The sequence below is a fragment of the Phocoena sinus genome, chromosome 14 (assembly GCF_008692025.1).
Source record: "Phocoena sinus isolate mPhoSin1 chromosome 14, mPhoSin1.pri, whole genome shotgun sequence".
Lineage (NCBI taxonomy): Eukaryota > Metazoa > Chordata > Mammalia > Artiodactyla > Phocoenidae > Phocoena > Phocoena sinus.
Window position 1 is genome coordinate 79,349,162 of NC_045776.1, and position 25,673 is coordinate 79,374,834.

General features: G+C 47.2%; 1 protein-coding gene across 1 annotated transcript in view; it reads left to right on the top strand.

The window, feature by feature from the left end:
• The window catches only part of SRRM4 (serine/arginine repetitive matrix 4), a 161,460-nt gene that overhangs the window by 94,052 nt on the left and 41,735 nt on the right, over positions 1-25,673 (top strand). Inside the window, exon 2 of the mRNA XM_032603401.1 lies at positions 19,338-19,484. Coding sequence (XP_032459292.1) covers positions 19,338-19,484 — 147 coding nt within the window. The remainder of the gene's footprint in view (positions 1-19,337; positions 19,485-25,673) is intronic.

Sequence of the window (25,673 nt, forward strand, 5' to 3'; positions counted from 1 at the left end):
AAAAAACTAAAAATAGAATTACCATATGATCCAGCAATCCCACTACTGGGCATACACCCAGAGGAAACCATAATTCAAAAAGACACATGCACCCCAATGTTCATTGCAGCACTATTTACAATAGCCAGGTCATGGAAGCAACCTAAACGCCCATTGACAGATGAATGGGTAAAGAAGATGTGGTACATATGTACAATGGAATATTACTCAGCCATAAAAAGGAACGAAATTGAGTCATTTGTTGAGACATGGATGGATTTATAGATTGTCATACAGAGTGAAGTACGTCAGAAAGAGAAAAACAAATATTGTATATTAATGCATGTATGTGGAACCTAGAAAAATGGTACAGATGAACCGGTTTGCAGGGCAGAAATTGAGACACAGATGTAGAGAACAAACGCATGGACACCAAAGGGGGAAAACAGTGGGGGGTTAGGGGTGGTGGTCTGATGAATTGGGCGATTGGGATTGACATGTACACACTGATGTGTATAAAATTGATGACAAATAACCTGCTGTATAAAAAATAAATAAAATATAATTTTAAAAAAAGCTTCAAGAGGATTGACATATACACATTACTATATATAATATAGATAACTAATAAGAATCTACTGTATAGCACAGGGAACTCTACTCAGTACTCTGTAATGACCTATATGGGAATAGAATCTAAAAAAGAGTGAAGATATGTATAAATGATTCACTTTGCTCTAGAGCAGAAACTAACACAACATTGTAAATCAACTATACTCCAATAAAAATTGATTTAAAAAGAAAGAAAGAAAGTAGGAAGGAAGGGAGGCAAGAAGGGTGGATTTGACAAAGGAATGAAGTCCGGTATTTTCTGGAATTCAGGACCCCACCTTGTGAAAGCTCCAGGGAAATTGGGCTTTGCCTGGTGGTTGGCCTTTTTCTGGGGTGTGGCCGTGACTGCAGCCCTCCAGGCGCCACTCAGTGCCTGGGCCTGGCAGAATTAGTGATGTTGCTATTTCTCTGCCCGTGTCCCCTCAGTGCCCACCATTTCTGAGGATGCCAACCTGACTTCCAACTAACAGGACCTGAGACTCTACCTGAGGGCTCTCTCCAGCCACCAAGCCCACTCCACCCAGACACAGGGCAGGAGTTAATGCCCCTGGGGAGTAGCCTTCAGTCAGGACTGATGGGAGTTGAAGGATAAATTCTCCAGGTGCCTCAGGTGAAAGAACTCGGAGTTGTGTGTCTACACTGGTTCCCAGGGCTCCCCAGCAGGATTAGGCTCCAGGTCCACATGTTAGTGGCTCCTTCATTCCCTGTCTCCCTCCCCACTTCCCTACCAAGGATGCTGGGATCACATCTCTAGGGCTGCATATAAGGGAATGGTCCTACTCCCAAGATAGCCAGGGGCATTTGCTGGCCAGCTGATTCTTCAGAAAAGGGCTCAGACTTACTGGGCCCAGAGCCAAGCTGACGGTGCAGCTGCCCAGAACATTCCGGGTGTCCACCATGGCCGTGGGTCTGCGCCAGAGGACAGAAGAGCAGCTGGGGCGTCTAGATGCACAGCAGAGACCCACCCAGGAGGCTTGGCCATGCAGGGACACAGGGGGAAGGCATCTCAAGTGGGAAGAACAGTGCAAACTAGACATGGAATTTAGAGTCATCTTTTAAAAGTCTGGAAAAGCAGTACTGCACTCTTGCCACGTACCGTGCACATCACCAAATGCATGACCTCACTGAATCCCCATCACAGCCCTGTGATGTAGGCACTATTATGCTTACCACTTTATGGGTGGGGAAACTGAGGCACAGAGAGGTGAATTCATTTGCCCAAGTCCACATAACTAGTATGTGGCAAAGCTCGACTGGAACCCAGGTCTCTGGGTTCAGAGGGTCTAACTGGTTGCGGGGGGGCGGATACCTGGAGGAGAGGTCAGTGGGGGGAGGGGCTCCAGAACACCAAGGAGAGGGACTTGGTTTGTCCTCTGACCCCTGGAGCTGAGGAACCAGTGGCCTGGAAGGTGGGAAGGGGAATAGCGGGGCATCTACAGCAGGAAACCCAGGGAGACCCGTGCTCCTGTTCTGTGTGCAGCATCCTCAGGGCAGACTGGCTGCCCTTCAGTACCTGCCCATCTTGGAGAAATTTCTGTTACAAATGCCGGTGTCCTGGGACTTGGGAGCTGTCCCAAGCGGCTATCTGTAGCCACACTGACAGTGAGATACACTGCCATCCACTGCCAGTCCCCTCAGTTAACCTCTTCCTTGCTGGCTTGATTGGGCTATTTATCCAGTCAGTTCTCCCATTCAACCAGTATTTACTGAAGACACTACGGGCGTGGCACCTTCCAGGTGCCGAGGACACAGTGCTGCAAAATGTTCAGGTTCTGTCTCAAAGGCTTCACAGTCCAGGGGAGGGGAACAGAGATTTAAACTGACAATTTCAGTAAAGGATATTGTGAGCATAGAGAAGGTATATAAACGGTCTAAGTAGTCAGGGAAGTCTTCCTGGACAAGGTGGCATTGTAAGTTGAAATCGGAAGAATGGACAGGAGGAAAACTGGACAGTTTGAAGGAGGCAAGGTGAGTGATGCCATTTCTTAATTAGTAAGAAATAAGCACTGTTCTAAGAGCTTTACATGTATTCGCTGTTAATCCCTGAAATAACCCTATGAGGCAGGTACTCTTATTATCCACATCTTATAGATGAAGCTCTGAGGCCCAGAGGGGTGAAGTCAATTGCTCAAGGTCCCAGAGTGGCAGGACAAGGGTTTGAACCCAGCAGTCTGGCACCAGGCCGCACCCTGAACTTTCACGCTCTGCTGCATCTGGATGTGGGGCTGTGCGGGGCTGTGCGGGGCTGTGCGGGGCTGTTCGGGGCTGTGCGGGGCTGTGCGGGGCTGTTCAGGGCTGTGCGGGGCTGTGCGGAACTGTTCAGGGCTGTGCGGGGCTGTGCGGAACTGTTCAGGGCTGTGCAGGGATGTCAGGTGGTTTGCGCACAGTGAGTGAGAGAGCAGCGGAGCATGACACACCGGGAGAGGTCAGCTGGGGCTGTGGACCTTGAAGGCCCATGAGAGCCACATCAAGGAGTTTGGACTTGCTTCTTGGGGCTCTGAAGACAGAAGTGATGTGATTGAATCTGCGTTTTGGAAGAGAACCCTGCCTGCTGCATGGAGAGTGGGCGGGGTGGGGCCAAGGTGAACAAGGAAGCCGTTGCAGTTGTCTGGGTGAGAGATGATGAGGGCTTGGACCAGGGAGGTGGCAGTGGAGATGGAGAGGAGATGGGTGCTGAGATGTTTTGAACTTGAAATGGTGAAGATCTGCTGATGGGCTGGATATGAGAGTGAGAGAAAGAGGGGGTCCGGGGGATGGCCGGTTGCTGCTTGCCTAAGAAAGTAGAAGGTGGGGCTGGAGAACAGGTGGTGGGGGTGGCGATGTGTTGAGGTTTGGACAGGTGAGTCTCAGGAGCCGATAGGACTTCTGGGAGGAGAGGGAGAAGAGACAGCTGGACACTCGAGTCTCAAGGTCAGAAAAGGGAGATAGCCATGGTGACCACAGATCCTGGGTATCTACTGTCTGTGCCCCTTTTGATCCTCCAAGTGTTCCAGTTTGCACAACGAATTCTCTGGCCACCCTGGACATTTCTGAGCTGCCACGTGACGCATCTCGACATTGAGAACACCGGGGTCCAGGCTCTACCCGCCTTATACACACACCTCTGGGCACATCGTATATATTCATTCATGTGCAGAGTCTTAGCTGGATGCAAGTAAAAACGCGACCATGAATACCGTGGCCAGGGAGACAGCTTCATCACGGTCGAGGAGTGTTGGACTAGTTTAAAGGGCTTTGCCTCAGTCCTGCCAGAATCCCAGCACTTGTTTTAAGCCTCAGGTCCTACCACAGGGGCTGAGAGATTTGTACCAGGAACCAAGGCTCTGTCTAAACGCCACCAAATGGGTAATTGGAGGAGTCAAGTCATTTCAGTGAATTTTTTTTAATGGCATGGTCTTTCTTTTCCATTTAAACCGTATTCCAAGGCAACCGGAGTGGGCAGCGTTTCCCCCCATAAAAAAGAGGATGCCCTACTGCAGATCCACAAAGGCAAGTCCACTCTGGGCCTATGCGAAAGGATGCCACAGGGCCTTTGCACAGGAAAGGGGCAAGTGGGACAGCACATAGCTTTCCAGGTGCACTTTGCATCTCTTATCAGCATAGAGCAAAATACCTGTAGAAAGAAACCAGGGCTTTGGTTAGATGGTTGACCCCTAAGGGCAATCAACACTCTAAAACAGGATTCTGAACCTAGGAAAGATCCTTCTCAAACCCCTTGCCACCGGTTTCTTTTGAAGGCTCTGTGCCTCTCACTCGGTAGAGTCCTTGCGGACACAAGTCGGGAGGCAGCTTTCCCACAGACTTCCAATCCCTGGCTCAACACGCCCATCACACATCTATAGAAGGACACGACATTTTCTTGTCCCATTGCATGGTGCTTTCAGAGGCCCAAAGCAGGAAGCACTGTTGGGGTCCAAGGGGTCCACAAGTGGCCCCCATAGTGCTCAGCCCTAGAGGCACAGTGGGGGAAGGGGTTAAGACCATGGGTTCTGGAAACAGACAGCCTGGGTTCAAATTCCACCTCCACCCCCAGTTATCGGGATCTCCTCTTGCCTCAGTGTTTTCATCGGTAAGATGGGGTTGATCATTGTACCAGCCTCAAATAATTGTGGTGACGAATATCAGAGCAAACAAATGCCAGGCGCTTAGAACAGTGCTGGCACACAGCTGCTGCTTCAGGAACATCTGCTCTTATTACTAGTAGTATTAGCATTTATAGTAGTGCCATCAGTTATAATCCAACCTAGAAGTGGGTGCAGGTGGAAGAAACCAGGAGCAGGAACAAAGAGAAGAGGGGTGGAAACAGGGCCTCTTGGCTGCCAGGGCCTTACTCAGAAGTCCGCAGGGGTCCATGGGATATTATTTCATTCAGACTTTCTTTTTTTTTTTTTACCAGAATGAGAAATGCAGGTTCTGTGTCAGAAATCATTGCAAATTCCAAATTAGTGAGGTTGCATGGTCCGCGGAAAGGCGCTGGAGGGAAAATTGGTCGATGGGATGTTTTTTAGCTGTCTGAGCAAGCTGGCTGATTGATTGCCTCCATCAATAGACTGTGCAGACAGCAGCCGGGGGAGTGGGTGCAGGAGAGCAAATAGGAAGGAGACAGAACACCAGTCAGCTTGGGGGAGGCGGAGACATGGTCACAGTGCAAAGAGACATAGTGACACCAAAAGCTGAACTGTGTGGCCGTCCTCAGTCTGGAGACCAGGGACACCCAGGTACAGTTCCTTGAGAGCTCTGGGCTCCCTCACTTGCTGTGTGTCCTTAGGCAAGTCACTACAGCTTTCTGAACCTCTGTTTTTCTCATCTAAAAACAACCCTTACAATTCCCACCTCAAGGGCTTATTATGGGACTTAAATGAAACAATGTGTTTTAAATATCTGATGAGGTGTTGGCACAATGTAGGTGCTCAGTAAACATGAGGTCCCTTTACTGTAACACAGTGAGTTGAAGAAGTCGGTATACCCATGCTCTCACCTAGGAGCTCAGAAACTGTTTAGAGGTGACAACTCTCATCCTTAAACTGGGGGTGAATGGGCCATGTGGGTCCCCACTGTGCCACCCCAATGTGTTCAGAAAGAGGCAAAGAGATGGGGACGACTTAGACCCAGAGGAGAATCTGACTCACAGAAGCCTTTGAATTGGACAGGCTTTTCGGAGGTCACTGGGGCCAGTCCCCTGTCTTCAGGGTCCCAAGGTCCCAGGCAGGTTGGAAGCCATGCACTCTTCAAAGATGACTGAAAGAATGATCCGTGAGCCTCCTCCCCAGGCAAAAATTCTTTCTCTGATGGGAGCTACCAAGTCTCTTTCAGTGCTAATTGCAATTATAATAGTAAGACATTGTGCTTACCTTAATAACTATATATTTCCCACAACTACACCAATACGTAAGGTATTATCCCCATTTTAAAAATGAGAAAACTGAGGCTTAAATAGATGAGAGACCTTGCTCAATATGCTGCAATATGTTGGAGCAAAGAGAGTGCAGAATTTATTTCTATGGGGAAATGGGCAGTGGGGTCGGGGGTGGGCTGGGGGAGTCAGAAACAGCTGAGCTGAGCCTTGACGGCTGAGTGAGGCTTTTCCTGGCAGAGAAGGGAAGAGAGGGCACTGCAGGGCAGAGGGATCTGCTTGAGCAGACGGCGAAGTTGAGAGACTCTGCCCCGAAGGCTATTTACAATGAATAATTCCAGCTACAATGACAGCTAACATTGATGAAGCGCTTGCTCTGCACGAGGAATGGTGTTAAGCACTTCACGTGCATCACCTCTCCGAGCTGGACACTACCAGTTACCCCGTTCTGCAGAAGAGAGATGAAGTGACTCGTCCAAGATCACAGCTCGAAAACAGCAAAACCGGCTTTCAAGCTGCAGTCGGCCTGATTGCAGTGCTCCTTGTGGCTCCCGGTTGCTCGGGTGCTGTCTGTGGCCAGCAGAGAAACCGCAGAGCTGAAAAAGCCCTCTGCCCACGCGCTGGGGGCCCCTAGCCGTCCCTGCCACAGTCCTTCCCCACCACCCCAAGCCCTCCTGGAGCCCGGGGACCCATCACGGTTGGTGGGAGATAGTCTTGAAGCTGACTACCTACTAAAGATAAAGGTTTGACTTTTAAAAGGCAGGTAAAAATCCCAGCAGAGGGACAGCCCTTTCCCATCAACTCCTTTCTCACAATTACTGTGGAGGAGCCGTTTTCTACAGGTGGTACAGCTGGACGCCTGGGCTGGCCTTGAGAAATGGGCACTTCCGGGTAAAGACAGAGATCCCTCTCTCCCACAGGAAGTCCTTTGTCAGGGAAGAATGACAATGGCAAAGGAGGGGCCTCTGGGCCAAGCCTACAGGAGGATGAATGGGAAGGGTGTGATTTGAGAACTCACTGATGATTGGTGCGGGAACTTCAGAGGTGGAGCCTTTTGAGAGCTTTCTGCTGATTGGTGGAGTTGTGACTGGACCGGCCTGTCCGCTCATTCCGCCGCCATCGTCTTCCTCATCACCATCATCGTCAAAGGCGTCAAATAGCTTCATCCGATAACATATATTGGGCATTTGTTATGTCCCCATAAAATGTGCTAAACATTTTACAACCGTCTTATGAGACAGGTAATATTAACATACCCAGGAATATTTGCCGTCCTCGGCTGGGAAAACATTGACGGTTTAATGATACTAAGTAACTTCCGCTGGGTAAATATAGCCTGGAAGTAGCAACGCAGAGCTTCAAACCCATGTCTGTTTGAACAAATACAGTACTTAACTATTGTTTTGCGTTTAGTGGTTTGGTAGAGGAAAACTTGGTCTGGCTCTGTCTTTGATGGAATTCACAAGAAATTAAGCCTGAGACAGCGATTTAGATGCACAGACTTATTGAGGGTGTGCTCTCAGGAGAAAGGGAGAGACGAAGCAAGCTAGGGCAGTACAGAAAGCTAAGAAAAGATGTACTTCCAGCTGGACTCCAGCCTCAGCCTGATCCCACAGGGAGCTCTAGAGTGTGAATTGTATTACCTTGCCGCAAGGGGGAAGGTCGTTTGTACTCCCAAGTCAGTCGTTGGCTATGGGATGCCTCGCCACCCGCCAGGGGTGGATATAACCTTCTTGGAAGGGGTGCCTGTGCGGTATTTGTAGGCAACACTCACACTGACTAAGATCTGAGCAATAGCTTTCACTACAGCTGCAGAAGAACTGACTGGTGGTCCCTGCTCAGCCCCTAACTCGCCAAGTGTCCTGGAATGTAGCGCTGGCCCCTCTCTGGACCTCAGCTTCTCCTGGGTAGAGTTGCAAGGGCTGGCTTAGCTCTGACAAGTTCTGGCTCTGTGATCGGGCAACACAGCCACTGCCCCAGCCTGCAGTCTCTGTTTCTGAAACCCAGGAGGAGAGATGGGACCCCTCGGGTGGTTCCAACAGCGTAAGGCGAGGTGTCTGACAGCTTCCCCCACTGAAGCCCTTTATCTCACTTCTCTGCTGTGTTATTTTAAAACTAACGAGCCCATGGGCTTCCCTGGTGGCGCAGTGGTTGAGAGTCCGCCTGCCGATGCAGGGGACACGGGTTCGTGCCCCGATCCGGGAAGATGCCACATGCCGCGGAGCGGCTGGGCCCGTGAGCCGTGGCCGCTGAGCCTGTGCGTCCGTCCGGAGCCTGTGCTCCGCAACGGGAGAGGCCACAACAGGGAGAGGCCTGCGTACTGCAAAAAAAAAACAAAACTAACGAGCCCAGACCCCAGGAGCTTGCCGTCTGCTCACCGCCTGCCATCGAGGTTTGTGGCTTGTCCGCTCTGTCCTCTCTGCAGATTTTAGTGGTAGCTTACTCTGCTTGTTAGGAATTTTCTGCCAAACCTCAGCCCCAGAAAGGGGGGACACCTGTGTTGTGTGTGTCTACAGGAACACAAAGTCCCAACTGCACCACGCTCCCCGATGCCCTCCCTCATCACCACCCCCACCTCTGTAGTTCCAGCTGATGAAAGGGTCCAGTTGGTTGTCCCGGGAAGACAGGAAGAGATAAATTCATCCCTGGGCTATTGAGAGAGAAAAGCCAGGACCCAGCAGCGAATGGGTAGCCACTCAGCTTGGTGGGGGGAGCAAGGCCCCAGTGTAGGGAGGATCTCCGGGGACACTCAAGGGCACCCTGACCTCCCTGCCCTTTCCCTTCCCAGAATCCCTTGTCTTGAGCTGTTTGGTGAAAGGATATCGGAATGAGCAGTGAGGCTGGTGAACAATGTGATCTCCCTGATATTTAAAGTGCCGCCGTGTGCCAGAAACTAAGTGCTGGGCATGCATCGTGCCATTTCATCCTCACAACCGTCCTGTGAGGTGCAGACAACTTGTGCTTTCACCAGAGAGGTGAAGGGACTCGCCCAGGGTCGTGCCTTTGAGCACGGTGAGTGCCCAGGCAGGGCCAGTGTGAGAAATCTAACCACTGTGCTCTGGCAGCCCTCCCCGGACAAGCAGCTCAGCCCCCTCTGTGCCACCTGTCTTGTTTCCTGCAGGCAGTGGTGCCCTATCTCTACTCAGGACTTCTCCTCTCTTGGGTCACTTTCACCCCACGTGAGAGTTTCTTATGTACCTACCCCTTGCCTTCCTCTGAACTGTGAGCTTCTTGAGGGAAAGGCTCATGTCTGGATCATCTTGAAATGACCCTCCACCAGAAGTAAGGTGATGCTTAGCGGATGAGTGAATGAGTGATTAATGAATCAGTGAATAAATGAATAGCTAATGAAGAAATAGATGAATGAATGCATAAACAATAAATGAATCACTGCATCTAAAGGAATGAATCAGAGGAATCAGACATTTTATGAGTATATCTTAAGAGCCAGTCCGCCAGGCTGGGACACTTCTATCGAGCCATTTTGTCATTCTGAAACTCTGCCGGTACAACTCCCTCAGGGCTTACCTTCGTCCTCAGTTTCCCACTTCATTCTATCCACGTGCTCCTGGTTACTCCCCAGAAGATCCAATCTTCTGGCTTGCAACACCGTCTAAATGCTGACATCACTCAAGGGCTTTTCCCCAGCGCTAATGTCTTCTCTGAACTCCAGTCTCCTGTATCCAACTGCCCACCTGCCATCTCCACGAGGGGGTGTCTAATTAGCATCTCAAAACTAACTTGTCCAGAACTGAGCTCTGGGGAACCCTTACAAAACACCCCTCACCTGCAGCTGTCCCCGCCCAGTCAACGGCAGCTCATCGTCCCCGTTGCTCAGACCAGAACCCTTGGAGTCACCCGTGAGCGAACTTGGTTGATTCCAACTTCAGTATCTGTCCAGAAACCGACCGCTTCTCGCCACTACACCAGCGATAACACCGATCCCGGCCCTCGTCTCCTGTGGGGTGCTGCAATCATCTCCTCACGGGTCTTCCTGCATTAATCCCAGCTCCCTGGCTATCCACGCTCAGCAAACTGCCAAAGAGATCCTTTAAAACCTAAGTCAGATTACATCGCTTCTCTGCTTAGAACCCTCCAACGGCATCTCACCTCACTCAGAAAAAGCCAAGGCCCTGCAGTAGCCCACCAGAACATGATCTGAGCCCCCCTTACCCTTCTGACATCACGCCCTCCTCTCGTCCCCTTTGCTGACTCACTTCCAACCTCAGTGTATCTCGTACGTTCCAACTTCAGGGCCTTCGCGTTGTTTGTGCCCTCTGCCCGTTTTGCTCGTTTCCAGGCTCACTCCTTCATCACCTTCAAGTCTCACTCCAATGTTCCCTTCTCAGTGAAACCTCCTCTGATCATACCGAGTAAAACCACATTCCCCTCCTGGTAGCATTTTCAGTTCCCCTTATCCGTCTCCCTTTCTTTCTTTCTTTTTCTCTCTTTTTTTTTTTAATAGCCTTCTTTGCCTTCGAATACGCTCCATAGTTCATGCAGTTCCGCTTATTTTCTGCTCTCCTCTCCCCTCTGCCCATCCCAGGAGAATGCAATCTCCGCCAGGTAGAGAGTTTTTTCTGTCTCATTCTCTGCTGTGTCTCCAGTGCCTAGTACATGCCCCACAGATAGTAGGTGCTTAATAAATATTTGTTGTGTCAGTGGCTGAAGGAAGGATACGTGAACAGTCCCTGACGGGACCTCCTGGGACCAGTTATTACTCTCTCAGCTCTTGAACCAAGGCTTCTGCTACTCCGGACTGAAGGTTTCCTATGAGGCTGAGGGCTTCTTCCCTCTTCCCAGCAGATCTTGCTTGCTTGGCGCCTCCTCTAGCAGTAGCCTTAATGATGTCCAAAAGGAACTCATCTAGCACAGTCCCTCCCAGGGCAAGAAAATCTAATCAGCAATTTTCCCTCCATGGAGAAATCCAAACTCTGTGTCTGCAATTCCAGCTGATAGAAAGGTCTTGCAGTTGCCCCTGGGCTGGAGCGAGAGGTGTTCCTTTTTCCTGTGGTGACACAGCTGGGTAGAATCAGGGCATGAAGCCAGGTCAGTAGAACTGCAGGACCTCTGCACTTTCCCAGCGTCACCTGATTACCCTTCACAACGTGGTCAAGTGGGAAACCACAACATTTTGGAATTCAGCCAGCTCCCAAGCCGGGGGCAGCCCTCATGTCAGACAACACCAAGAATCTGATTCAGTCCCCTTCTTGGCACTTTGAACCCTCACTAGGCAAATAGGCAAGCGACAGGCCAGCCTGTGAAGGGCAAAATGACTGGGTGGACTGGGGGTGGATTGCAGGGCAGTAGGCTTGTGTTCTGTGATGAGAGTTCAAAACCCAGGCAGGCTGGGGGCCTGACCTGCCTGGCTGAGCTGGGTAAGAAGTGCTGAGCTGATTTGTCTCCATATGGTTCTTTTGTCTTTTGACCTGAACTTGGGAACTGGATGGGTTTTTTTTTTAATTTATTTTATTTATTTATTTTTGACTGCGTTGGGTCTTCCTTGCTGTGCGTGGGCTTTCTCTAGTTGCGGCGAGCGGGGGCTACTCTTCGTTGTGGTGCGCAGGCTTCTCACTGCGGCGGCTTCTCTTGTTGCGGAGCACAGTCTCTAGGCATGCAGGCTTCAGTAGGTGTGGCTCGCGGGCTCTAGAGCGCAGGCTCAGTAGTCGTGGTACATGGGCTTAGTTGCTCCGCGGCATGTGGGATCTTCCCGGACCAGGGCTCAAACCCGTGTCCCCTGCATTGGCAGGCGGATTCCTAACCGCTGCGCCACCAGGGAAGCCCCAGGAACTGTACAGTTTTTGATATACCAGAGTGTTTACCATGCACACATACACATGTTCACACACTCACATGCTCTCAGCCCTGGGAACTGAACTAAACCGTTCTCACCAGTTGCCTGAGGACAGAGGGTGCTAGAAAGCTGGATTAGTCCAAATCATTTGTAATATCTACAACCTGGCAACTCAAAGTATGGTCCGTGGAGCAATAGCTTCACCTGGGAATTGGTTAGAAATGCAGAAGCTCAGGCCCTACAGGTGGTTCACATACACGTGAAGGTGTGAGAAGCACCTGCCCGCTTGGCCCTGAAGAACCTAGCCCTGTCTACCTCCTTAGTCTCAGCTCCTGTTTTTTCCTGCTCTCCCACATTCATTGCAGCATTATTTACAATAGCCAAGACATGGAAACAACCTAAGTGTCCATGGATAAAGACAATGTGATATATATATCATATATGTATCTGATAGATAGATAGATAGGTGAAGTAGAATTCAGCCAGAAAAAGAAGGAAACCCTGCCATTTGTAACAACATGGATGGACCTTGAGGGCATTATGCTAAGTGAAATAAGCCAGTCTCAACTCTTACCTTCCATCCTCCACCCCAACTATCTCTTCCCACTTACGACTTCCTCTGCAGTTCCTTGAAGTCCATTGCTGTGTCTCAGTGCCTGGCCTTTGCACATGACCAATTTCCGAATATCTTTCAGGAGACTTTTCACAGCCACCTGCCCATGTTCCCCAGGCTGGATTAGATGCTCTTTCTGTGGTTCCATGGTTCTCTGAGCTTCTCTCCATCAGAGAACTGAATATACCATATTGTAATCCCCAGGTGAGGAATCAGTGTTCCTCTTCCAGGCTGGAAATTCCTTGAGGACACAGATAAGTTTTAGTTACTTTTGGGTCCTTGAAATCTGATACCAAGTAGGCGTTCAGTAAACAGCTGTTGAATAAATGAATGAAATAATGAGGGAAATGCCAGCCTCATAAAACTTGTTTTCTTTCTCATTCAGTTCTTACTAAGCTGAGCATCGTGGCTCCCACATCCAGACGATGCCTCCCACGGTGGCTGTCTGGAATCCCTGATCTTCCCCCAAGCTCCTACACTTTTTCCAATCGTGATAGCAAAGCTCAAAGAATCACAGCTCCCTCAGAGGATCCCCAACCAGGCTTAATTAACCTTGAAAAGGACTTGGTACCGAGACGTCAGGCCGGGATATTAACAGGACCCAGACTGAAGCCCCGGTAGCCAAGGCACAAATTAGCCAAATCCATCTTCCCCAAGGGCTGGCTCAGCCCAGTGATAAACCTTGGGTTCTCTGCTGGACTCGTGAGCTGAGGGTCTGCGCCTTCATTGTCTACTGAAACGGGGAGACAGTAGGTGTCTGGCTAAGTGCAGGGACAAGGGCGGATCATTCACAGCCCTGGATGCAAGTGTAGTACAAGAATCTTGGATGGGAAGCAAGTTCCTTTGCCTCCCCAGGTCTCAGTGTCTTCGTGTAAGTAATGGGGATAAGTTCACCAAACTGAGTACCTTACCGAGAGCCTTGTCAGCATCTGTTGAGACGCTGGATTTGCAAGTGTTCTACACCCAGGAGAAGCTATTAGTGGGATGGGGAAAGTAAGTGTCAGGGATGTCCCGAATCTAATGGCCAAGTGCCACTTCTATTTGTGGAATGTAAGGTTCAGGCCAGAGGCTTGAGATACAGCCCCTTCTCCAAACACAGGAGGCAAAAATCCCTGTCGTACAGGGAAATTACTAACATTCACCCTATGCCCCCACTTATTATTTCCTTATATTTTCAAAGTGTTTTCCAGATTGCTCTCCTTTTTTCTCAGCTGATTCTCATAAACAAGCAGGGCCTCTGGTGCTCTTGCCATTTACTACCCCTGGGTCTCAATTTCTCCATCTGTACAGTGGGGGTGGCCGTGCCTGCTCCTGGCTTTCTTTGGAAGCTGACATGAGACGACGCAGAGAAGGGCTTAGCCCGGTGTCTGGCACAGAGTAGGTGCTTGATAAATGCCAGCTGTTGTTTTGATCAAAGGACGTGGAAAGAGTACCGGACTGGGGGTCAGAAGGCCACAGTTCAAGCTGAAGCTCTGACGTGAGTCGCCCTGTGGCTTTGGGCAAGGCTCCTCTCTTCTTGGGGCCTCGGTTTCCTCATTCTGCACAGAGGTGGGCAGGGGCCGGCGTCCTCACTCCCCTCCACCGTTGTGTGTCTCTGACTCCCCAAACGGTGTTTAACTCACACTAGTGCTCGAGGCACCCAACCGACTGAGTGAACACTTTGTTGGAGTCAGGAGCTTTGATGGGGGAAGCAGGGAAGCAGCTAGGGAGCCAGTCATCTTGGAGAGTTTTGCAGAAAGTTCAGCCCTCTTATCACAGGCTGTGAATCTGCTGGTTGCCATGACTACGAAGAGCAGCATCTAAGCTCCAGGTCGCTGATTAGCAGGAACCAGAGCGGGAGGCCTTGAGGAATGCAGCACTTGTGCCTCCCTCCCTCCTTCTGTGAAGTGGAGTGCACTGGCCCTTGACTTCACTGTTTTAGCCGTCCCCTGAAGAGCTCACCTTCTTTTAAGTATTTTTTTTTAATGCAACATCAAAGAGCTACGTGGAAAAAACGAGTCAGCTGCCTGTACTCCTCAGCAAGGATGGGACACAGAATTTTTCTTAAAGCTCTGCAAAGATGCAAAGCTGGAGGCAAAGAAGGAAGATGGGTGGGGCTAAGGGGGTGGAGGTACCATGGCTGAGGTCTGAGTCCACTGAAGTGCTGTGTGGCCTCAGACTGGTCCTTCTCCCTGGACCTCTGCTTCTTTCTATGTGAGGAGAGGTTGCATCTGACCTGTGGTTCTCACATGAGATTGGTCATCAGAATTGATTTGTAACTTCATTCATTCAACAAATGCTTCCTGAGTAAGGAGGCATTGTCTATGCCAGACACTAGATCCTTGGGGATTCGGTGGTGAGAGAAGAGACTAGTTCCCACGCTCAGGAAGCTTACATTCTAGTCCAGAAGACAAACGGTTAGCAAATAAACATGTAAAATGGTCATTTCAAATAGTAACAAGTACTGTGAAGGAGGGAAGGCACAGCAGGCCACTGTGACGGTGGCTGGTGATGAGAGGAGCACGATTACATAAGGGGATCAGGGAGGGCTTCTCTGAGGAGGTGACATTTGAGTGAAAAGAAGGAGCCGGCCATGCAGATAGCTGGAGGAGGAACCGCATACCAGGTGGAGGGAACAGAAAGAGCAAAGGCTCTGAGTAAGGGCCCTGTTCCATGTGAAGAGCAGCAAGAAGGCCATGTGGCCAAAGCAGAGTAAGGGACGGGGAGGGGGTAGGAGATGGGGTCTAGAGGGACAGAGGCCAGATCATTCAGAGCCTTTCAATCCCAATAATCAGTTTGGATTTATTCTTGACCTAATAGAAGGTGAACTACCTGGGATGTTTCTTTAAGTTGCAGGTTCCCACGTTTCATCCTTGGAGACTCTGATTTATTATGGCTATGATGGGACCTAGGAATCTGTATTTTTTAAAGTTCCTTAAGGGGCCTCTGATACTGTGCCATGTTTAGCAGAGCCTGGACTACATGATCCCTGAGTCTCTTTCAGTTTTAAAAAAGCTAAGAAGCAAAGTATTAGAACACATTTAAACAATCTTAAATGTTACATTAGGAAGGATTCCTTTCATCTTTCCCTCACCACTCCCTGTCAGCCTGGTAGAATCAATTCTGTTTTTGTTTGTGCTATAATCCCAGGTGAGGTACCCAACACCAGGAAGGGGAAGCCAGTGCTATTGGAAAAAAAAAAGAACTACCACATCAGGGAGTGTCAAGCTAAGCTATAAGCTGCAGCAGCTCCATTATACCGCTCTCCTCATCAAACCATTGTCGGGGTTGCCATCCCTGATTCTCCACCCTGCTGCTGGCAGCGATGGGTGAGGCACTGTCCCTGCCTTAAGCCTTGTCCGCCAGTGCCTGGCAGTAGTATCCCCCAGCTTTCCCTGCACTGGGGATAACCCACGCCTCTATTAGCACAAGTCACTGAGACCTTCCATCCAATGGCAGCGCTATTTGTCATGTATTTATTCACTGCCAAACTCCTCACGTCGACTCAGTTTCCGCCTAGTGCCAGGTTGCCTGGGGCACATATTTGTGTCTTGGTTTCCTGTAACGCTCCAGAAAGTCCAAAATTCCATTCTTGTGTGTGTGTCCAACTCAAGACTCTGCTGGGCAATACGCATCCATTGATAAACTCGCTGATCACTAAGTCATTGCAAGTCTCCCGATCTCTTTCTTCCCTTCCTTTGAGTGTCCGAAGCCTGTGGAGAGAACCTTCTGAAATGTAAGCCAGATCACATCACCCATTTCAGCCGCATGGGACCCAAAGGTCTTCCATGACCTATGTAGTCCAGGCTTTGCTAAACCTGGCACAGTATCAGAGGCCCCCAAGGAACTTTTTAAGAATACAGATTCCTAGGTCCCATCAAAGACCTCATCTCTGATCTGTCCTCTTATCACTCTAACCCCTGCCTGCTATTCCTTGTATATGCCAAGTGTCTTTGAACTTGCTATTCCTTCTGCCTAGAACATACTTCCACTGATTGCGGATACCTGTATAGAAGTTGTATATTACTGAGCAACAAAATACTCCAAATCTTTGTGGCTTAAAACAACAATAAACAGTTATGTTTTGCAGTTTCTGTGAGTCAAGGGTTTGGCTGGGTGACTGACTCACTCACCACTCTCATGAGATGGTGGTCAGATGTCAGCCACGGCTGCTGTCTTATCTGAAGGCTTGACTATGGCAGGAGGACCCACTTCCAGGGTGGCTCAGTCACATGGCTGATAGTGCTGGCTGTTGGCAGGAGGCCTCAGTTCTGTCACATGGGCGTCTCCACAGGGCTGCTTGAGTGTCCTCACAACATGGCGACCAGCTTCGCTCAAAGTGATCAATCCAAGAGGAAGAGGCAGAAGTTGCCTTCATGACCTAGTCTTGGAAGTCACATATCATCACTTTTAATTCAGTCTGTTCATTAAAAGTGAGTCACTAGCCCATCCAGTATTCACAGGGAAGGAAGTTAGGCTCCCGCTTTTTTTTTTTTCTCTTTTTAAAATTTATTTATTTTTTATTGAAGTATAATTGACTTACAATATTGTGTTAGTTTCAGGTGTACAGCAAAGTGATTCCATCATATGTGTGTGTGTGCATGTATGTGTGTGTGTGTGTACACACACACACATACGTGCACACACACACATATATAGATATTCTTTTTCAGATTATTTTCCCAAATAGGTTATTACAAAATATTGAGTATAGTTCACTGTGCCATACAGTAGGTCCTTGCTGTTTATCTCTTTTCTATATAGTAGTGTGTATCTGTTACTCCCAAACTCCTAATTTTTCCCTCCCCCCGCTTTCCCCTTTGGTAACCGTAAGTTTGTTTTCTATATCTGTGAGTCTATTTCTGTTTTGTAACTAAGTTTATTTGTATCGGGTGTTTTAGATTCCACATATAAGTGGTATCATATGATATTTCTCTTTCTCTGTCTGACTTACTTCACTTAGTATGGTAATCTCTAGGTCCATCCATGTTGCTGCAGAAGTCACTATTTCATTCTTCTTTATGGCTGAGTAGTATTCCGTCGTATATATACCACATCTTCTAGGATTCAGCTTTGGATGGTATGAGTGTCAAAGAATTTGTGAACACATTTTAAAACCAACACGAGCTGCAAGGTTAGTCTCTGATCCTTCAAGTCTCCACTCTCTTGTTACTTCCTAAAAAAGTCCTTCCCTGATTACTATATACGACATAACAGTCACCCGCTCCCCATTTCCTAGCCCCATTCCACTGATTTATTCTCTCCATAAGTTATTACCAACAAATAAGCCATATTGTTACTTTCTTGTGTGTTTATTACCTGCTTTTCCATCTGTAATCTAAACTCCATGATCTCGGGGAACACCTGTGTCTTGTTCACTGCATCGCCGGTCTTAGAACTGGCCTGGACACACTGCACGCACTCAGGGAATAGGCGTTAGTGAATGTTGGGTTAGCCTTGGCTAGGACAAGTGTGGCAAGAGGCAAACCTTGCTGGAGGCTGGGCATAAACTGCAAGCTTTGAGTTATCTGAAAAGAGCCAGGGCAGCATTCCACACAGATAGGCTGGAGGGAACGCAGGCATGGAAATGGAACCCTCATCGTGGGAGAAGGGCTGCAGGGAGGTGTAGGGAAAACTGGAGTTCTGGTAGCATGGAGTTGGCAGTGAGGAGGGCTGGGCAGACCCGACTAGAATCTCCATCCTTCCTGGGCTTGAAGTATCCCCCAGCTCTGCTTCTAAAGATGCACCGATCAGTGGCTGACAGAGAAGGATGTGTTTTGCTGCCCTTCCTTCAATATTGACCAGGCTTGGCCTGCGCTCCTGGCAGCCCGAAGGAGCAGGGGGCTTATCAAATGTATTCATCCTGAGTCATAAAGCCAATCTTGATGCACTGGCTGCAGGAGCTCGGTGCAGGAGAAATGCTAATGCCTTTGATCAATGCTTGACCTGGGATTTGCAGGCAGGGTGAGCAGGCTGGGATGCTTGCTGGATGGGGCCAGATCCACCTGTGGTTCTCAGACTCCTGACTGAATGACAGGAGCCAGGAGACTTGAGTGACAACTTCCTCAAAGACTGAGTAACTAAGCAACTTCCTTTCCCTCTCTGGGACTCAGAGAAGGAGGTGGGACGCAGGTAATTTCCCTGTGTTATTTGGACCTCATCTCAGAGGCAGAGAAGAGAACTTCAGGCTTTCATGGGAACTGCCGTCCCAAGTAGGCGTTTTCGCACCTGCTAAGGACACCAAATGGGAGGTTTGGTTCACAGAGAAGTAAAGGGAAAGGGCAGTGATATTTCTTAGGCCTTCCTGTTTGCTTGCATTATCTCATTTTATCTTCACAACAGCTCAACAATATATGGACTGATATTATTCCCTATTTTTATAGTTGAGGAGAAACTGCAGCTCAGAGAGGTTGAAGGACTGATCCCAGGACCTAGAGTTACTAAATCGTGAAGATAGTGTTTAAATGAAGCTGCCTCCGTGCCATACACAGATAAGGCAGAAAAGTGGGATCGAAACGGCAAAGGAGAGTTTGAACTAATCCTATACTGCTTTGGCCTCCAGTTAAGTCTTGAGGAAGGAAGTAAAATGCTGGTTTCCAGCCTCTCCCTGTGATTCAATCAGGTTAGGCTAGGCTATGCTGCAGTAACAAGTAAGTCCCTAAACCTCAGTGGCTTAACCTAACTAAGGCTTATTTCTGTCATGCAAAGTCTCATGTGGCCCAGGCATCTCTCCTCCATCAAGTAGCTTCACCTTTTGGAATGTGTGGCCTCCAAAGTCACTGAGACAGAGGGAGAGAGAGCTGGAGATGACACACAGATCTTACTGCCTCATACTGGAAACAATACATATCACTCCCATTCAGAGACCATTGACCCTTGATGATGATATGGCCCCACCTTAACTCCGAGGGAGGTTGGAAATATTCTGACATCTATGAATGTTTGATGAACAGTAAGAATCTCTGTCATATCCTAACACTTTTGCCTCCTTATTTCCTCCCCTATAGGACAGAACCCCAGAGCAGCCCCATGGTCCCAGCTCAGGATGGACCCTCAGAAAAAGCTGAGCCAGCTCTGGCCACTGAGGTCTTGGGCTCCAACAGCTGGGAGAGAGGCAAAGCCTGCCAGGAGGCCAGTCCTGCCAGAGCACACAGGTGAGACCCTGCCCCCGCTCCCCTCTTCAATCTAACAAGGAAGTTCAACTTGAGGATGGAGAAATGAAGTTTGTCTCTCTGACCATTCTTCCCCTCTCGCTTTTGCAAGTTCCTCTTTGAGATCCTAAATCAGATCAAAACCCATCTGAGAATTAGATGGAAGCTATGAATGCCAAGAATACTCCCCAAATTCTGTGTACCATTTCAGAGGACTCATAGACCCCTGAGGCTTATGAACAGGAGTCTCCAGTTAAGAGCCTGAATCCTGAGGCAGTGGCTTAGGAAGCCAGAGCAGCTTTCATGGATGAAGGCTGCTTCCCCACCCAGGGTGCCCTCTACCCAGGCTGGCTACAGGCCGTGATTTCAATGAGGGGGAAACAGTTAAGTCCTATCAGCTTGAAGAAGTGAAGTTCAACATCGGTTCTGGAGGATTTTCCCCAGGAAACAGAAAAAAAAAGCTGTTTCCATAAGAGGCTGAAGGAGATGGAGAGAGAAGGGGAGGGGAAGGGAATTTCCATACTTTCAAAACATTGACTCCTAAACAGCCAAAGGGGACTTAGTGTGTTGTAGGGACTTGCGTTCAAACCTGCACACCATCACTTACTAACTGAGTGACCTTGGGCAAGATTGTTTTCTTGTGTGAGCCTCAGTTTTCACAACTATAAAATGGGGATATTGAGATCTAATTCTCAAAGTCAAGTGAAGATTAAATCAGATCAGGTGTGTACAGATCCTGACAGTGAGCCTGGAATATAAGAGGACCTTAAGATGTTAGTTGGAGTCTCACGGAGCCGGAAGAGAAGGTTCTGGACATGATAATCTAAAAATGATGCCGTGTCGTCCATTCGATTGTAGAGTGTCCAGGCCCCTTGCTCCCTTCCCCTATCTGTGACCTGCTCTCTGACGTGAGTAAAAACCACAATATTGATGATAAACCTATTGCTAGTGATAATCAAAGTCATAATAGACACTACATTTACTGTAACTTGCTCCGTGCTGGTCCAGGGCACATCGCATAAGTAAAGCTCCCTCATTCCTCGTAACGAACTTAGGACACAGGTCTCATGTTTTATACCCATCTTACAGATGATGAAAATGATACTCATAGAGGCCACCCAGCTAGGAAGTAATAGAGCAGTGGTTCAAATCCAAGTGTGTCCGTTTCTGGAGCCAGCATTCTTCATGGCTGCATACTTCCCCTCCGCGTATCTGACCACTGTGTAGTGAACCACTGTATATGTGACCGCTGCATACTTAACTGCTGCGTGTTTAACCGCCCCTTATGTCACTGTGGTGCACTTAACCACTATTCTGGCCCTACCGCCCCACTGTGTGCAAGGGCATACCTGGGAGACTGGTGCATGGAAAATAAAGAGGTAGAGGAAAGGCATTTGGGGTTTAGGGAGGGGGTTAATTACCCCCCTCACAGACATCAAATCCATCCAGATTCAAGGGCTTTTTTTTTTTCCTACCAGTATTTTTTTGAGGTATAGTTAATTTGCAAAGTTGTTTTAGTTTCAAGTGTACAGTAAAGTGATTCATATATATATATATATATATATATATATATATATATATTCTTTTTCAGATTCTTTTCCATTGTAGGTTATTACAAGATATTGAGTCTAGTTCCCTGTGCTATACAATAGGTCCCTGTTGTTTACCTATTTTATATATAGTGTGTATATGTTAACCCCAAACTCCTCATTTATCTCCCCCCTCCCACTCCACTCCATAAGTTTGTTTTCTGTGTTTGTGAGTCTATTTCTGTTTTGTAAATAAGTTCATTTGTATCATTTTTTTAGATCCCACAAATAAATGATATCATATGATATTTGTCTTTCTCTGTAGGGCTTTTGGGTTTTATCTCATCACTTAAATCTGAGTTTAGGATAGTGGTTCCCAAACCTTGCTCCCCTGAGACCCTGGGGTATGAGAATGAAGTGACAGTAATTGACAGAAACAATAAAATCTTTCTCTATTTTATAAGACACATTTTTTAAAGGTCTTTTCTTTCTCCTTAAGCATTTATGCCTTAAATGTTTTCAGTTTTTCTCAAATTCCTAGCAGCTGTTACACTGGGAGGTGTTTATATGAAACAAGATGATTTAACATGTGTCTAAATTATTTCATCCATTCATCCCTCATTTGGTCACTCAACAAATGTTTATTAGGCTCTTACTCTGTGTCAATCCCTCGCTGAAGGAAAAATTTGGAAGTGGCTTACCATGCTTACACAAGAGGCCTGTTTGCTTCCTGGGTATGTGTGCTGTGTTTTGTGCTTTATATAACATGTAAGTGTAGTTAACTAGCTAGGTACTTAATCCCTATGCTTTTTAATTTTAACCTGCTAAAAGTGACTCTCTTGAAACTGTTCTACATATGGCTATATGATTTTTACTGGCTGACAATGCGGAGACCTTAACATATATTCTAATCACTGTATCGTTGTTTTCTACTAACTGTAAATACCAGATTCTCAGAATGGAGTTAATCATGGCAGCATTTTATGATGATTTGTAAAGAGCTGAGAAACTTCCGAAAGATCAGCCACACAAACAAGTGTGAAAAGGCAGCTGGTTTTATGGGAAGGCTCTCAGGCTAGGAATCACACAGGCCTCGATTCAAGTTCCAGCTCAGATACTTCCTTACTGTGCAGCTGTGAGCAAGACAGTCCAACTCCCTTGAGCCTGGTTTTCTTTGCCCGTAGAACAAGACGGTAAAAATCATAGCACCAAGATGGCGTGCCCGACGGAGACCCCAATCCGCACGAGCGTCCTTTCGGAAGCAGCAGCTAGCAGTCGCCACTACGTTGACAGGCTCTTTGACCCTGATCCCCAGAAAGTTCTACAAGGTGTCATCTGAGTAACCCTTTAGGATTTGTTAGAAAGGAGACCCGACTGCAGCTGCTGGATTGCTGCCGGGACGAGGGACGAGAACGAGGCTGGCCACCGTTCAGCAGCAGACCCTCTCAAGACCGTCCTCTTGCCCGTGCTCCCGTTGGGTTACCGCAGGTGGAAGCAGGACATGGGCTCAGCAGCAGCAGGCCATGACCTAGGAGGTGCAGTGAGGGACAGAGCTGCCGCTGTGTGGCTGACAGGGTCTTGGTACTCCGCAGGTGTCAGGCCTGTGCCTCAGAGGTGGGAGAGCCGAGTTCAGGACATTGGTCCACCAGAGACCCCCCGGCTCCACATAATATCAAATGGCGAAAGCTCTCCCAGAGATCTCCATCTCAACGCTAAGACCCAGCTCCACTCAACGACCAGCAAACTACAGTGCTGGACACCCTATGCCAAACAACTAGCAAGACAGGAGCACAACCCCACCCATTAGCAGAGAGGCTGCCTAAAATCATAATAAGGTCACAGACACCCCAAAACACACCACTGGATGCAGTCCTGCCCACCAGAAAGACAAGATCCAGCCTCATCCACCAGAGCACAGGCACCAGTCCCCTCCACCAGGAAGCCTACACATCCCACTGAAGCAACCTTAGCCACTGGGGGCAGACACCAAAAACAACAGGAACTATGAACCTGCAGCCTGCAAAAAGGAGACCCCAAACACAGTAATTTAAACAAAATGAGAAGACAGAGAAATACACAGCAGATGAAGGAGCAAGGCAAAAACCCACCAGACCTAACAAATGAAGAGGATATAGGCAGTCTACCTGAAAAAGAATTCAGAGTAATGATAGTAAAGATGATCCCAAATCTTGGAAATAGAATGGAGAAAATACAAGAAACGTTTAACAAGGACCTAGAAGAACTAAAGAGCAAACGAACAATGATGAACAGCACAATAAATGAAATTAAGAATTCTCTAGAAGGGATCAATAGCAGAATAACTGAGGCAGAAGAATGGAGAAGTGACCTGGAAGATAAAATAGTGGAAATAACTACTACAGAGGAGAATAAAGAAAAAAGAATGAAAAGAATTGAGGACAGTCTTAGAGACCTCTGAGACGATATTAAACACACCAACATTCGAATTATAGCGATCCCAGAAGAAGACGAGAGAAAGAAACAGACTGAGAACATATTCGAAGAAATTATACTTGAAAACTTCCCCTAATATGGGAAAGGAAATAGTCAAGTCCAGGAAGCACAGAGAGTCCTGTACGGATAAATCCAAGGAGAAACACGCCAAGGCACATATTAATCAAACTATCAAAAATTAAATACAAAGATAAACAATTAAAAGCAGCAAGGGAAAAGCAACAAATAGCACACAGGGGAATCCCCATAAGGTTAACAGCTGATCTTTCAGCGGAAACTCTGCAAGCCAGAAGGGAGTGGCAAGACATATTTAAAGTGGTGAAGGGAAAAACCTACAACCAAGATTACTCTACCCAGCAAGGATCTCATTCAGATCTGACGGAGAAATTAAAACCTTTACAGACAAGCAAAAGCTAAGAGAATTCAGCACCACCAAACGAGCTTTTCAACAAATGCTAAAGGAATTTCTCTAGGCAGGAAACACAAGAGAAGGAAAAGACCTACAATAACAAACCCAAAACAGTTAAGAAAATGGTAATAGGAACATACATATCGATAATTACCTTAAATGTAAATGGATTAAATGCTCCCACCAAAAGACATAGACTGGCTGAATGGATACAATAACAAGACCCATATATATGCTGTCTACAAGAGACCCACTTCAGACCTAGGGACACATACAGACTGAAAGTGAGGGGATGGAAAAAGATATTCCATGCAAATGGAAATCAAAAGAAAGCTGGAGTAGCAATTCTCATATCAGACAAAATAGACTTTAAAATAAAGACTGTTACAAGAGACAAAGAAGGACACTACATAATGATCAAGGGATCGATCCAAGAAGGAGATATAACAATTGTAACTATTTATGCACCCAACAGAGGAGCACATCAATACATAAGGCAAATGCTAACAGCCATAAACGGGGAAATCGACAGTAACATAGTAGGGGACTTTAACACCCCACTTTCACCAATGGACAGATCATCCAAAATGAAAATAAATAAGGAAACACAAGCTTTAAATGATACATTAAACAAGATGGACTTAATTGATATTTATAGGACATTCCATCCAAAAACAACAGAATACATTTTCTTCTCCAGTGCTCATGAAACATTCTCCAGGATAGATCATATCTTGGGTCACAAATCAAGCCTTGGTAAATTTAAGAAAATTGAAATCATATCAAGTATCTTTTCCTACCACAATGCTATGAGACTAGATATCAGTTACAGGAAAAAATCTGTAAAAAATACAAACACATGGAGGCTAAACAGTACACTACTTAATAACCAAGGTATCACTGAAGAAATCAAAGAGGAAATCAAAAAATACCTAGAAACAAAAGACAATGAAAACACGACAACCCAAAACCTATGGGATGCAGAAAAAGCAGTAATAAAAGGGAAGTTTATAGCAATACAATCCTACCTCAAGAAACAAGAAACATCTCAAATAAACAACCTTACCTTACACCTAAAACAATTAGAGAAAGAAGAACAAAAAAAGCCCCAACGTTAGCAGAAGGAAAGAAATCATAAAGATCAGATCAGAAATAAATGAAAAAAAAATTAAGGAAGTGATAGCAAAGAGCAATAAAACTAAAAGCTGTTTCTTTGAGAAGATTAACAAAATTGATAAACCATTAGCCAGACTCATCAAGACAAAAAGAGAGAAGACTCAAATCAACAAAATTAGAAATGAAAAAGGAGGAGTAACAACTGACACGGCAGAAATACAAAGGATCATGAGAGAGAACTACAGGCAACTATATGCCAGTAAAATGGAAAACCGGGACAAATTCTTAGAAAAGAAGAAATGGACAAATTCTTGGAAAAGCACAACCTTCTGAGACTGAACCAGGAAGAAATAGAAAATATAAACAGACCAATCACAAGCACTGAAATTGAAACTGTGATTTAAAATCTTCCAACAAACAAAAGTCCAGGACCAGATGGCTTCACAGGCAAATTCTATCAAACATTTAGAGAAGACTATCCTTCTCAAACTCTTCCAAAATATAGCAGAGGGAGGAACACTCCCAAACTCATTCTACGAGGCCACCATCACCCTGATACCAAAACAAGACAAAGAAGTCACAAAGAAAGAAAACTACAGGCCAATATCACTGATGAACATAGATGCAAAAATCCTCAACAAAATACTAGCAAACAGAGTCCAACGG